Below are 14,952 nucleotides of genomic sequence, written 5' to 3'. Positions count from 1 at the left end.
GCTATTCGAGGAACCAATCGATCGACAAGCCGAGGTTGTGGCGGAGGGCAGCCTGGGTAGATCTCGCCATAGAATCCTCCAGCTCACCGTTACTACTTCTAGAGCCACCATTCGCATTCTCCTGCTCGCCATTGCTGCCGTGGCTATTATTATCTTTATTATTGTTGCTATGACCTATTGAAGGATTCGCACCTGAAGCCAAAAATAATTTACTCTAAAATTCAGAAATTTTTTGATAAATCTATTCTGTTTAGGGAAATTTTAGTAAAATTAGTGTAATTGATAAATATTTGTTCGAAATTTGGACGAAAAATAGCTGGAAATGATAAATTAACAGAGGAAATTGAGAGATTTATATATTTATTAAAGAAATTGGATAAACATAAGTAGAGAAAAATCTGTAACAATGGAGCTATGGATTCGGTTTCCCAAATTATTGTTTGTTTTTGAGAATGAAATGGAGATGGAATGGACCTCGGGTATGTAGTTTAGGTTTAATTAAATTTTTAATTATTATAATTATTAAATTTGATTAACACCTGATTTGTGAAAATAAATGTTAATCCTCCTTATTTTTGAAAATTTTAAATCTAGATTTCTAGGTAATTTGCATTTTTAAATTTGTGCTACAATTTGTTATTTTGGCCATCAAACGGTTAGTTCGACGACAAAAGTCACAAAACCTTCTGTCAACAACACAGCCCAAATACCGTCTTAATCACATAACTGCGCACAGCGGGCACCGCCGAACCCCTCCATTGTCAGCACCAACTTCTTCCACTTATTGGACTATCATTGGAAGAGCACGTCAATTGGTATCACAATTTCCATATAGACTCAATCCTAGAGTCAAGATTATGAGCAAAATCTTGATTTGGGGTGTTGAAGTTATTGGCTTCATTTCAGTTTCTTGAAAAAGAATCCTAAAATCGAACTTTAGGGCTTGTTCTATGAATTGGGTTTTAATTTTTTGCCTTTGGTGATCAACGGTGGCGCTGGGTCTAATGGCCAATGACCCTTCAGAATCTCAATCTCAATTTCCTTCCGGTGAATTTCTCTCTATTCTTCGAAGAAAATGACTCTTTCTCAGATCTAGAGACTCTTGTATCTGGTTTATATTTTAACCGATTTTTGGGTTCTTGATTTTATTGCAAGATCTGAATGGAGGGAAAACTATGGCCGACGAGTACAACGTCGATACTGCAGAAAAACTCGCAAATGAGGCAATGGTAAAGTGCTTTTTTTGTTTGTGTCGTGAGGGTTTGTTTATTTGTTTGTCACTTTCAAATTTGTTTTTGGCCTGTTGTAACCTAGCTAATTTTGTATGAATATTTTTCTGCTTCAGCGTATGCCGATCACAGAGGCGATGCCAATATACGAACAACTCCTTGCCACATTCCCCACTGCAGTGAGCCCCTTGACTTGACATGCATGCCTTTCTTTGTCACAACTGTTTAAAATTATATTGTGATTGTGGTTTTTCCACTTCCATAGAAGTTTTGAAGGGCACATTCATTGAAATTATGTGAACAGACTTGCTTTGCTGGTTGTAGTCATGTACTTTTGATATATTAGCAAGTCAAGATCAATGATGTGGGAATATATGCTTGTTCGTTGAACAATACTCGTTGGGCTCATGTATCAACATCCCTTACTGCAAACTCGAATTCCTACGAGCACTAGTATTTGTTGCATTTGATGGTGTATAATCTTTTGATATTTTTGCCTCCCTGGGTTTCTTTCTTAATTAAAAGTCAAAAGAACCTTAGACATACCTGTTATTTTCGTTAAAATGTTATTAATCAGAAACGGATTTAGAATAGGCTTAGTGGCTTACACGGGGTGATGATAAATTTTCATACATCTTTAGATAATTCCCATGTTCCCCAGACTTTAAATTCTTGACAAGGATAAGGATATGGGATCCTTTAAAATCAAAGGGATCATTATCTTGTTTTCGTTATTTTGGTATCGTATTAAATTGACTCTAATCTCTATTTCACATTAGTAGACTTGAAGTGAAATTCAAATTAAGTATAAAAATTTTGCAATTTAATTTGTTAGATATTTATAGTTAAATATATAATATATATACTTAAAAAATGCACTATAATATGATATATATACTTAAAAAATGCATCTAAAATGATCAGTATATAAATTTCTAAAGTAATTTTAAGTTTGTGAGACGTATCCACGTACCCATATCTAAATTTTTGATATTTTTTAGATGTATATTCATACCCTAAATTAGGAGGAAAAAAGGAATTCCTAGATATATACCTGTATCAATTACCACACCTGAGTCCAAGCTTAGGACAATGCATAGCTTCTTTCTATGTTTCATTATAACTCAAGCATATTAATCAAAAGTGTTTGGCCTAACTTTTTAAAGGACTTCAGTAAAGCTCCATTATTATTCAATTACCTATTTGGCTGTTTCTCTTAAAAATTATTCTGTCATTAAAAATGTATTGACTTTTCTCTTGGATAATGGCCGTTTGTGTATTTCTACTTCTGAATCTACCATTTTCTTGTGTAGGCAAGATACTGGAAGCAGTATGTTGAAGCATTCATGGCTATAAACAATGATGATGCAACAAGACAAATATTTAGCCGCTGCTTGTTGAATTGTTTACAAGTTCCTCTTTGGTACTCTTTCTTTGTCACCTCATTCTTTTTTAGTTCACTTTCGGCTCTGGGAGGGAGCGGGATTTTGGCAATATTTATTTCGACCGTTCTTTTTGGTTGCAAGTGTCTATTTTGCCTCTTTGTTGCTGTCTCTCGCAGTATCAAGTTAAATTTGTCTGCATGGTTTTGTTTATCATGCATTATATTTTGTTAAAGTTTCTTTCCATTATTTTTTTTTCAATTACAGGCGATGTTACATCCGTTTCATTAGGAAAGTAAATGATAAGAAAGGAATAGAGGGTCAGGAGGAGACTAAGAAAGCTTTTGATTTCATGCTTAACTATGTTGGTAAGTTATATTCTTAATAGTCTTCCTAGAATGGTCACTGTTAAGTCCATTCTTACAACTTACTGTGGTAAAAGAGATCTGAGATGTATCCGATTGAAATATAATCCGGCGGTTTTCTCTTTGTTGTGGTTATGATGATATTGGTAGTGCTGTAGATGAACTGGGATTCAAACAGACCTCATTTGTATATGTTTGTTCATTTGTTTATGAGGAATTTTGATCCGTACTCATGTTTGTTGAGACTAAAATTTTTGTTCATTAACTGTCGATGAACAAATGAGCTAGCTGATAATTTTGTTTCTTTTGTTCAGTTCTTAGATAATATACATACTTATATATAATACTTATATATTATAATATATAATATATTGTTTTAGTGGTGTTTATGGGGGCCACCTCCGTGTTGTCAATGTAACGAAATATTTACCGTTTAAAAAAAGTTTGTTTCGAGATATAATTTGTCCATTGACTGTAATTAAGGAAGACTTCTGTCCTGGACGTCTTGGAATTATCCTGTTTGGTGAATTTACGGCATCATGACTGTGTAGTTTTTCACCTTTACTTTGAAATCCAATAAAACTGCTTTAATTATAATTATTTTTACTTGGTGCTAACAGGTGAGGACATTGCATCTGGTCCTGTGTGGATTGAGTATATTACATTTTTGAAAACTATGCCGGTTTGTTTCTACTCTATATGCATAAACAACCATGTTAACTGCTCCTCTGTTTAATTTATTATTTCTGTTTAATGCTCTTATAAGAGATGCTGCTGCAGGCCCAAACCACACTAGAAGAGTCACAAAGAATGACGGCCATTCGGAAGGCATACCAAAGGGCCATCGTTACTCCCACCCATCACGTTGAACAACTTTGGAAGGACTATGAAAATTTTGAGAATTCGGTTAGCCGTGCTCTGGTAAGACTGCATATGGTCTCAATAGAACTGGTTGGTTTGACATTTTACGCTGGACTGTATTTTTTGAACTTGTGTCAAGATTCATGTCAATAAGTTTGAAACACTTGTTATGTAGGTCTTCAAAACACAACTTTTGTATTGACTTCTATTTTTTTGAAACGGCTTCAACCTGCATGAATTAGTTGGTAATTTGCTTTTGCTTTCGAGTAACTCGTCTTGTACAATGTCTTAAGAAGTGATTAGTCGTAGCTTGATCTTAAGTCTGATCCCTTCTATCTGCATTTGGAAGTTATTGGAGATAAATTATGCCAGCTAACTTCGCCACTTCTGACTTTCTGTTATGTTACTTTGTATACAGGGAAGTTCATGGGATGAATATCTAGTTTGATTTCACATGACTGGATATTATTTCTGCAGTGATTAGTTTTTCGGAAGTGCTACATATACATAATTGTCTACATAATGGTGTCCATAATTACACGTGTAACTGAATTCAACATTTAATTCAAATCTCACACTTGTATATCAACAATCGAATGATTGTCACATTACATTATGGATACCATTATGTCCAATAATTATGTACAAGTAGAATTTTCATTAGTTTTTTTGCTTAATCATGTGTAGGACTTCTTTAGCGTTCTAATATTCTTTTTCATACTTTCCCTCAATGAGTTTCCTTAACTTCTATCAGATTTTTCTGAACATCCCTAAGTCTCCCATGTGGATTCCTTTACAGCGAAAGAGAAATAAAAAAAAAAAAAGAAAAAGAAAAAAATTTAAGACAGAGAAAAGAAAGATGCAGTAAAATAGTTTGATAAATGACCATGATCAGAGCTTGGAAGTCACATGAGATTTTCCATCATTGTTCATTGAAGACATTGCATGCTAACATTTACCTTAATTAGTAATGATTTGCTAGATACGTTTCTTTGTGGAACTTGCGATCTGATTGCGAATATCTTGCAGGCGAAAGGACTGTTGTCTGAATATCAACAAAAATATAATAGTGCGAGGGCTGTTTATAGGGAGCGTAAGAAGTATGTCGATGAAATTGATTGGAATATGCTTGCTGTTCCCCCCTCTGGTTCTTCTAAGGTACTACCTTTCACCAAATTCCACTACTTCTCGATACTTATTCAAGTCTCTTTGTATAGTTAAAAATGTCATCTTGGTATGAATTGTTTAAAAAGGCGATTGTGAGGTGTTGACAATTAGCCTCGGGGGCACGGATATTTTAGAGTATTAATGAGGTAGGGCGACGCTTCCTTCGAAATGAACTCTTCCTTAACTACTGATTTGTGAACTTCTATTCATTTTCAATACGAGATGATGTCCCTTTACTAATTGACGCTGAAGCCTCTTACCATGAGAGCTATGCGCCTCTCATTGTTTATGGTGTTTTGGATTGGTGGTCAACTATTTATTGAAAACCTACTTATTTTCTTGGATGGATCAGCCTTGGAAAGTCCAACTTGTGCTGGTTATTAAATAATCAACCATAAATGATAATAAATTATAGATTAAAGCCAATCCAAACCTAACACAACACACGTAAAGCTTTCACACCAATTGTAGAACTGTTCACCAGCGACACACTTAGCGGCTTTAGTTATTTATTTATTATTATTATTATTATTATTATTTTTATTTTGTTTTCTTCTTTTTATTATTATTAGTGGTAAGCACGCGTATTGCACGTCTTATGTATTGGATGAATAAACTGAAATGTAATGTTTTGACTTCAATAACACTTTGTATACAATTTATTTATTTATTTTTGTTAACATCCCACAAACTTTCTTCTTTTTATTTTCTGCTTTTACTAAGACTTATGTTGTTTGCATTGAAACTCCGCGAGAAAGTGTGACATATACAGTTGTCCATAAGAAAATACATGTCCCGGAAGATATATTGCAATAATAGGCATTTTTTGTCCTTAAGCCTTGTTAATGGTCATTGTAAAGCATAGATGTATTAAAAATTATTTCCTCTTGAATTTGAATAGATATCCTTCATCATTTGTTGGAGTCAATAGGTTACGCGGAAGGAAAACTTGTTTTCCTACGATTATTTTTGTATAGATAACGTCTCTTAAAATCATGACATATCATTCTTGTTCCATTGTAAAGATCGTTGGATGGATCCAAATTCCTTAAAAGTATCACAGGGCAATTTCTTTTAAAGAATAACTTATGTAATGGGATACCATTTGGCAACAATGTATTTAGAAACTCCTCTTGATAAAATTGGTTTGTATCATCTATTACCTCGTCAAAACTGACACATTCTTCACTTTCTCCAAGAATATAATCCAATTAGTTTGTCATTGAGGTAGTAAACATACTCATTTTTTGTTGAAAGAATTCCACCCCGTGTCATATAATCAGAAGAAGTTGCATTATCTGTTAAACCTGGGAACATTGTAAAAAATATGGAATAGAATAAACTTGGATAAAATGACACGTGTGTCGTGAGAATTATCCACCATAAAAAACATAAAATATTGATGTTCGAGCATTGTTGGGTAACGTTATAGTCTATTTGTTGAAGCAAAAAATAAAAATAAAAATTTACGGTTAGCTTATAGTTTGTAGAAATTGTGCAAAAATAAAGCCAGAAAAAAAAATCTCGTGCGTTTATTTAATCTTCTAGATATGCTTTGAATATAGTATGGAAGCTAAAAATACTTATCAACTTATTGTGCTTTGAAAATGATCAATTTTCTAAATGAAAGGAAAATAAAAGTAATGATTGTAAATTCAATAGTAGGTTATAAAATTATTTAAATCTTAATAATAATTGAAGGATGAATTAGAAATTATACAAAATCAATGAGGGTATTATATCATTTCATAAGTTTCTCCTCAATTTTTCCTTTTTAAATATTGTAGATTATTATTATTATTATTTTGGTTTTTTCTTCTCCTGGCTGATCGACTATTTTGTCTCATCTTCTCATTTCTTCTTCCTTTTTTATGTTTAGAAGAAAAAACATAATAAATCCATGATACATGCATGCACTAACCAGATGATACATTAGTTGATTCTAAAATTAAATTTAATCATTATTAGAGAAAATAAAAGAGTCTTGAGATGGAATTTAAATATGTTATCTATTTCGATTTTTAAAATTATTATTATTATTATTTTATTTTATTATTATTATTATTTTTTGGCTCATGGTGAGGCTTATGCCTCAAATTGCCTCTCCTCGCAAATGGAAAATGCACGAGTACCCAATTTAGCCTTTTTAAACACTTCTGGTATGGGTGCTGGGCGAGTGACATTTATTTGTGGTACATCGAAAAGTTCAATCCTTATTCCTTTTATGTACGCATAGATGAGAATCTGCAGCTTTGCACGAGTAGATAAAAGAACTTAATGGATTACTTTGATCGATAGTTTTGATGATTGGCAAGGTCATTATTTATTTGCAGTCTTCTAGTGGGAGAGTATACCTTTTGATTTAGTCTCTTAATTTACTGAAAACTATTAGAATGTAAATTATTATTATGCATTTTATAGGAAGAAATGCAATGGATGGCTTGGAAAAAGTTGTTATCATTTGAGAGGTAAGTTGATGATCTTTACGTTGATCTGGCATCTTTCTGTTGAGCAGAAGTGTAATTCCATTAAGCTCTGTCTGTAATACTGAATAGTAACACAAACAATTTAATCAATCAACAAGCAAACTTATGTGCATATAGCCAAATAAAGGTGTAAGAATGTTATGCTAATATGCTATTTGGAGGTTTCTCGATCCAAGAATATGTGTATTGTTTCCACTCTGTTCAACTGGAGCTGTTATAAGGGTGCTGGGATATTAGTTTTATTGGGATCTGTTTCCTAAATACAGGAGATATCCTCTTGGAAATTGATAAATTTAGTATATAGACATGTTGTGGTCACCTCATGGATTTTGGTTTTACTACAATACTTTGCCTGGTCTAGGCATACAAATTTTGTGCTTGTGTGTGTGTCTTACTTTTGGATGAACAACTCTTTTTTCTTTAATTGGAGGAAACCACTAATCCGAAATCGCCTTTTTGATCTAGAATATGTTTTAAAGTTGTTGGAGCGAAATACCGTTATGTCCTTTAATTGTAATACAAAGAATTGAGACTCATGCTTGCATTGAGATAGCTAGGGTCGTTCGAGAACCAATATGACACAATTATTTCAATTTCACTCTGGTCTGTCCTTGTACTCTCTTTCACATCCTTATGGAGTAGTTGATCCAAGTGCTGTGATTTTGGCACTACTTTGCCTGGCATCCATATCTTGGTTTATTGCTGTAATTTGCCTTTTGATATTTTCGTGCTCTTTGCGATAACTTTGTTTTAAGTGGCCAGAACATCTGGCCATATAAAGTTCCCCTCAGAGACTACATGACCTGTGTCCACATTTTTTTACAGAGGAAACCCTCAGAGAATTGACAATGTTTCTGCAAATAAGCGAATTGCATTTGCTTATGAGCAGGTAATGAAGGTTCAACTATTAATCATTTTCTTGCTTGTTACTTCTTACTTTATTGTGTGCCCTGTTTCTTATTACCTTGTGGCTTGTTACCTTATCGCGTGGCTTGTTACTTGTAACCTTATCATGTGGCTTGTTACTTTGTATCATGAAATTTCATGTAATCAATGAGACCCTGTGTTGCCAACCTTGACCACATCAATTTCAGAGAATTGATATTTCCTATTTTGACTAAAGGCAGATAATTGTGAGGTATGCTCATAAATTGCTGTGTAGAGACTCAATGGTTAATTGGTCAATGAATGTGTAGTTAAGGTTTTGATATAAACTGGAGATTGTATTTTCCTTGGAAATTGGAACTCATTTTCGGACAACAAAATATAATGATTTAACAATTTACAAATTTCAGACTGCATCTATATGTTTTTATTATAAAAGAGTTTCCAGCTGTATTCCAGAATGCATGATCTAGAGCTTTTGTCACTTTTGGTGCTTTCTGTGTCAACTTAACTTCCATAGAATTGTATATCCTGCTAGTTGGATTGAACTGTCCGATATGCAGCCGGTGCATACCAAAAAGCAAGTGTACCCGATTTCTATTTATTTGTAATTTTTATGCACTCATGCATTTGTATGCATGCTTAAGATGATTGCAGAATCTTCCAACCTTCATCTCTATGTTGCATTTCCGTTAATACACATCTGAACTACTAAGGCCTGGATACTTCTATCTTTTAGCAACTTTATTGTTGATTCACAGCCTTGTGAATGGAACTACATTATATTGTATCTGTTCTAGATCATTTGTTTTGACTGCTTCTTTTTTCAGTTGGTACTCTGTTCTTTTACGAGTTTGATGCTCTCCCCCCATCCCAACCAAAAAAAAAAAAATGTCAAGAGAAAAGAAAACTGCTCACACGTTTGTTTCCATGCTAGTGCCTCATGTATTTATATCATTACCCTGATATATGGTATGACTATGCTACGTGGCACGCAAAAAGTGGTTCCATAGACCCTGCAATCAAAGTTTTCCAGCGAGCATTGAAGGCTCTTCCTGGTACTTATCTCTCACTGAAGTAATTTATATTTCTAAGGTTTTGGTATGTGATGTAAACTTAGTTCTGTTGTCAGTGTCTTTAACTTGATATCAGTATAAGGAATTTTTTTTGTCCTACTGTTAGCCCCTGACAAATTTGGTGTTACTTCTTTCGCTTTGTCCTTTCATGCTAGCATTTTTTCCAATTTGTTTTGATAACAATTTGTTTTATGCTTGATGTTCAGATTCAGAAATGCTAAAATACGCTTATGCAGAGCTTGAAGAATCACGAGGAACTATTCAGGTATGATCCATGCATTTCCACTTGTTCCTCTGGCGAGGCAGGGCTAATATAACCTACATGCACTTTCTTCCATCATAATTTTGGTTGTATTGTATTCACATTTCCTTGTCTTCCCAGGCTGCAAAGAAAGTATATGAAAGTCTTATAGGGGATGGAGTTGATGCAACAGCACTGTCACATATCCAGGTATTTGAAACACTAAGGATCAACAGAGAAAAAATAGAAAAATGTTGTACTCGGCATCCTATCTTGAAACTTCGAATAATAGAATAATTATTTTATGTCCTAAGTTGGTATGATTACTCTCTTTTCAGTTCATACGGTTTCTAAGAAGAACTGAGGGAGTTGAAGCAGCTCGCAAATGCTTTCTAGATGCCCGCAAGTCTCCAAATTGCACTTACCATGTTTATGTTGCATATGCAATGATGGCCTTTTGTCTTGATAAGGATGCAAAGGTGATTAATAGTTCTATACATGGTTTTAGATTTTATGCTGAACACTAACTGAACGTGGAGGGCTCTAGTCATGCCTCTTTAAGACCTCTTCCTGTGGCAGTGACCGGGTAAAAAAACCTTATTTTTTCTTTTTTGTGAAAAAATGGGTATTTTTCCCTTCTAGTCCTTTTCCCGTGCACTTTTGTGCTTGCATTATCTGCTTTATTCTGTTGCGTTAAGAGCCAGATTATATATGATTTGTACAACAAGACATCCTGTACTTGGTTTTTGACTGATGTAAACTTCATGTATATCTTGTTGCAAACATTTTCAGCTTGCGCATAATATTTTTGAAGCTGGGTTGAAACGCTTTATGCATGAGCCTGGTTACATTCTAGAGTAAGTTTTCCTAGTACTTGACTCAGGACTGGTTTATATCTAACAGTGCTTGGTATTCTTGATGTCTGAGTTCTATATGATGTAGATGAGGCATGACTGTTTTGTTGTGTTGTACTGTACATGTATGTTCTGCTTGTATAATTGAAATACCCACTAATATCTGTAACAATAGTATTAAAAGATGCAGTCACACACTGCAACAATTATGTATTTGTGGTTTCTAATGTATTGATACTTGTGCACTTATAGGGAGATTTTCCACACAAGTAGAATGATCACAAATCTCAGTTACTTATGTCTATTATCATGATATTGCAGATATGCAGATTTCTTGTCCCGTTTGAATGATGATAGAAACATCCGGGCTTTGTTTGAACGAGCATTGAGCTCACTTCCACCCAATGAATCCGTTGAGGTACATCATTCTGTATTAAATTTGCTATTTTGACTAGTTGAAGTTATAGGTTTGTACAGGTAAAGTTCTTACTTTGAACATATTGTGTGTTCTTTGGTGATGTATTTGGTTCCATATTTTTTTGAGTGCCATCTTGAAAAACTTGTAAAAACAGAATGTTTATGACTCCAATAACCTGCTGACATTGAGTGCTTCCAGTATAGAAATGATTTAAATTGTCTAGCAAAAAATTCTGTTGGATCTAGTTGCAACTCAATGACCAAGTAAATATGACAACCATTATTTCTCTCCAACTCAGAGAGACTTGAAATTGCCTGAAAATTTTTGCTTTTCCATTCGTTCCATCATTTCCTTTTCCACTCCTTATATTATATTTCACCTCCTAATTATTTACTTATTAGCAGATTTTTCTAGTAGGTACTGCTTCTTTTACCAATGTATGAATAAATTCCATATATGTTTGTAGGTTTGGAAAAGATTTTCTCAATTTGAGCAGACGTATGGAGATCTTGCCAGCATGTTGAAGGTATCCTACATTCTTGGATAACACTATAAGCAATTCCACTATCTCATGGTTTTCATTCTTTTTAGATATAATTTGTGGACTGTCATAAAATGTGAATTACAAGTTGCTGTATTGCCTAAGTGCACAATATGATATGTTTTTAAGTTGAATGTGGTTTGTAACCTCAACCATATTCATTCTTATCTATTTAGTTTGCACAAGTCATATGTTGTAAACTTGTAATATATTAAAAGCATGATTGGCTAAGCTTAAAAACTTATATAAGTTTCAAATAAATTATTATTTTATTGGTCAAAGTTGGAAATAAATTTGTGTATTTTTGGGAAAGTTTTTAAGTACTTATAAGATGTCAACCATCAGTTTTGACCCCATATTCCTTTGGACCCATTGCTATAAGCACTAAATGCTTAGCCAAGAAAGCACCAAGTAAGATAAGAGTTAAGTAACTTTTTATTTTTACTTAAAAGTAGGAAGAAATAAGTTAAAACAAAATTTTATTAAAAAGTAACTTTATTATTATTATTTTATTTATTTATTATTATTATTTTTTTAAGGTTTCTCCAATCATTATCCAAGCCTCATTATAAAATCAATGGGATCCCTCACCTTCAGCTACACTGTTGGAGTAGGTTGAACAAAGGAGGAAAGAAGCTTTATCTCGAACGGGGGAGGATGGAGCATCTGCTTTGGAGAATTCACTGCATGATGTTGTATCACGCTATAGTTTTATGGATCTGTGGCCTTGCTCGTCTATGGACTTGGATCATTTGGCCCGACAAGAGGTATTTTCCTCTGTGGATATTTAATTTTTTTCCCGGTGCTTCTGATCTTGTTCTTCCAACCCCAGACTAAAGGGAACTAGCATAAATACATTTTTATCTGTAATACTTTCCTTCCTGCAATTTTCAATTACTAATAAGATGTATACCCCCCTTCACTTTTAGTGGCTCTCAAGAAACATCAATAAGAAGATTGAAAATCCTGCACCTGCTAATGGAGCTGGTTCTGCTGGTAAATTTATTACTTGATGTTGGTCTTTGTGTCAGTCACTCCGGCATTGCACCTAATCCTTCTCTCTTGAATACAGATAGGAGCATTTCAGTAGTTCCAAATATTTCGAATCTCTTTGGAAAAGTTGTTTTTCCAGATACATCCAGGATGGTAATTTATGATCCAAGGCAAAAGCCTGGTATGAGTTACTTGTCTTCTTATTCTATTTGGTGTTATTTCATTGGTTATAATATCATGTATTGATAGGTTCACTTTGAGAATAATAGTTAGAGCCTATTGTCACAATTTAATGTGAATAAAATTGAATTTATCAGAAAAAAATATGATTTAGCAACTGAAACATATGAATTCTTTGTAATTTTATCATTCCTCGTTCTAATCCACTGAAGGCTGTATTATAAGTTTATTTGACATGTATTTGTAAATTTTCAATGCATTTTTTTTTTTTTTTTTTTTTTTTTTTTTTTTTTTTTTTTTTTTTTTGGTAAGGTTAAATTTTCAATGCATATTGTGAAGTGTCTTCGTTAGTTAACTGTTAATTCTGAATTTCATAGGTCCTCCTGCCTCTGGACCAACCAGTGTTTCAAGTACCTTTCCTTATGGTGTTACATCAAGTTTTGGTGGAACAACGAATGCACTCAATGATATGGTGAAAGCCTTACCACCAGCATTGGCAGCCTTTGTGGCGAATTTGCCAGCTGTTGAGGGTACTCATCTAAACTCTTTTATCCACCCTTACCAAGAATCAATAACCGTTGAACATTTTAATTGCATTGACAAGAACAGGTTGTGATTCTTGTATCGTATGGAAGAGAAACAAGCTTTACCAAACATATCCTGAAGGATATCAATCTTATACAAGGAAAAGTACTTTTTTGGTTGAAAGAAAATACTAAATGGTGCTTCTATGGGGATGATTATCTCCCAACGCATGCATTTTTTTTTATCCTTTCCAATTTTTAGTACTGGCCCGAAGGATGAACTAGATATGGACAGTTCCAATAAGGTTTCATTCTTGAGCAAAAATCCACTTTTTAATTTATTTCATCTATTCCATGACCAGAACGGTACATGGCTGGGGAGGGGAGAGGAAAGGTTCCTTTTTTTCAGTATATTCCAGAGAACAGATCCAGTGGAGATGGGGTGGGGCTTGTAAGGGTAAATTCATTTTCATATCTTTGTTGATGGCTAATCAGTGATTGTTGATGCTGAAAATGCTAGGTCCTTGCCCTGATGTTGATTTTGTATTATCCATATGTTTGCAAACCAACATACCTTCGGCAACTGGGAAATCACCTCAGCAGTTACAGGTCGGGCCTGTCCCAAGTTCCAGCGACCTTTCTGGTTCAAGCAAATTTAAACAAACAAGAGACAGACAGCCGGGAAAGAGGAAATCTTTAGAGAGTATGATTTTTCGTTACTTCAATTTGATGTTATTATGCTTTATGTTTCTAGATTCGCTGAATTACTTTTCATTAAGTCTGGACAGTCTTGATTCATTGTAATTAAATGGAAAGATAATATCTATTACCATGGTGATCAAATTTACTAGTAACTTGTAATGTAGGCTTGTTGGCATCCATATATTTCCACGTGGCTGTGTGCATTTAAAGAGCTTTTCATGTTAAATTTGGCATAAAGATTCTCTTGCAACACAAATGCAGAATTTGTTTAATGATTACAAATCCATCATATGTATAGTTGGCGATTTTACCAACATTTGTTTCGTCTCATAGTCTCCTTTTCTTTTATCATCAATTTGTAATTCGTTTGGTTTCCATTCTTTGCTACTTTTGTCGGCCCAATTTGTCTCAACTATGAGGTAATAAGTTACTGCTATATGATTTTTAGGGCAAGATGACGATGACACTACCACTGTCCAGAGCCAGCCATTACCTAGAGATGCTTTTAAGTTACGCCAGTTACAAAAGGCTCGTGGTAGTAGTTCACGTGCAGGTGGTGGTGGTTCTGCTGCTTCTGCATCATATGGGAGTGGGTTCTCTGGCGATTTCTCTGGAAGTTCTGGTTGATGTATTTCATCTACTTTTTGTTAATTTAATTTTGTACAGAAACTGTGGTTGTGAGTTATCTTCTTTTATACAAGTATAATTTTATGTTATTTAAGAGTGAGTGTAATAGAAGGATTTGTGATGACTGTTGTACACGACGAACCATTTTTGTATCAATTAATAAATGAGATTCTTTTGTTATTTTTCCACCAATTCAAATTATGTAATGCAAAATAATGGGCAATTTCAATATTTGGTACGCTAGATTGGACTTGAGCTAACTTGTCACTTGGGGTTGACATACTCCATGGACCAGTCCATGCGGGTCTATTTTTAGGAAAAAAATTAATTTAGAAAAAATGAGAACCGTTAATATGCCATTTATAATGTTTTTCGGCTAAGGTTTAGATTGATCTATTCTTGATAACAAACGGGTACTTTT

At 33.9% G+C, this 14,952-nt stretch overlaps 1 protein-coding gene across 1 annotated transcript; it reads left to right on the top strand.

The window, feature by feature from the left end:
• The first annotated feature begins 639 nt into the window (after positions 1-639).
• LOC111410589 (cleavage stimulation factor subunit 77) lies at positions 640-14,717 on the top strand. Its single transcript, XM_023041008.1, has 23 exons — positions 640-1,047; positions 1,156-1,229; positions 1,346-1,408; positions 2,543-2,652; positions 2,879-2,979; positions 3,597-3,658; positions 3,757-3,897; positions 4,867-4,995; positions 7,426-7,472; positions 8,316-8,379; positions 9,313-9,433; positions 9,658-9,716; positions 9,834-9,902; positions 10,031-10,171; positions 10,485-10,549; positions 10,868-10,964; positions 11,431-11,490; positions 12,120-12,272; positions 12,435-12,501; positions 12,578-12,679; positions 13,056-13,208; positions 13,723-13,905; positions 14,353-14,717. Exons 1-23 carry the CDS (start codon positions 1,005-1,007, stop codon positions 14,529-14,531), a joined length of 2,283 nt encoding a protein of 760 aa, XP_022896776.1. The 5' UTR covers positions 640-1,004; the 3' UTR covers positions 14,532-14,717.
• Positions 14,718-14,952: the final 235 nt, after the last annotated feature.

The sequence above is a fragment of the Olea europaea genome, chromosome 15 (assembly GCF_002742605.1).
Source record: "Olea europaea var. sylvestris chromosome 15, O_europaea_v1, whole genome shotgun sequence".
NCBI classification, from domain to species: Eukaryota; Viridiplantae; Streptophyta; class Magnoliopsida; order Lamiales; family Oleaceae; genus Olea; species Olea europaea.
Note: the sequence above shows the minus strand (reverse complement) of the source record. Positions and strands in the feature narration are given on the sequence as shown.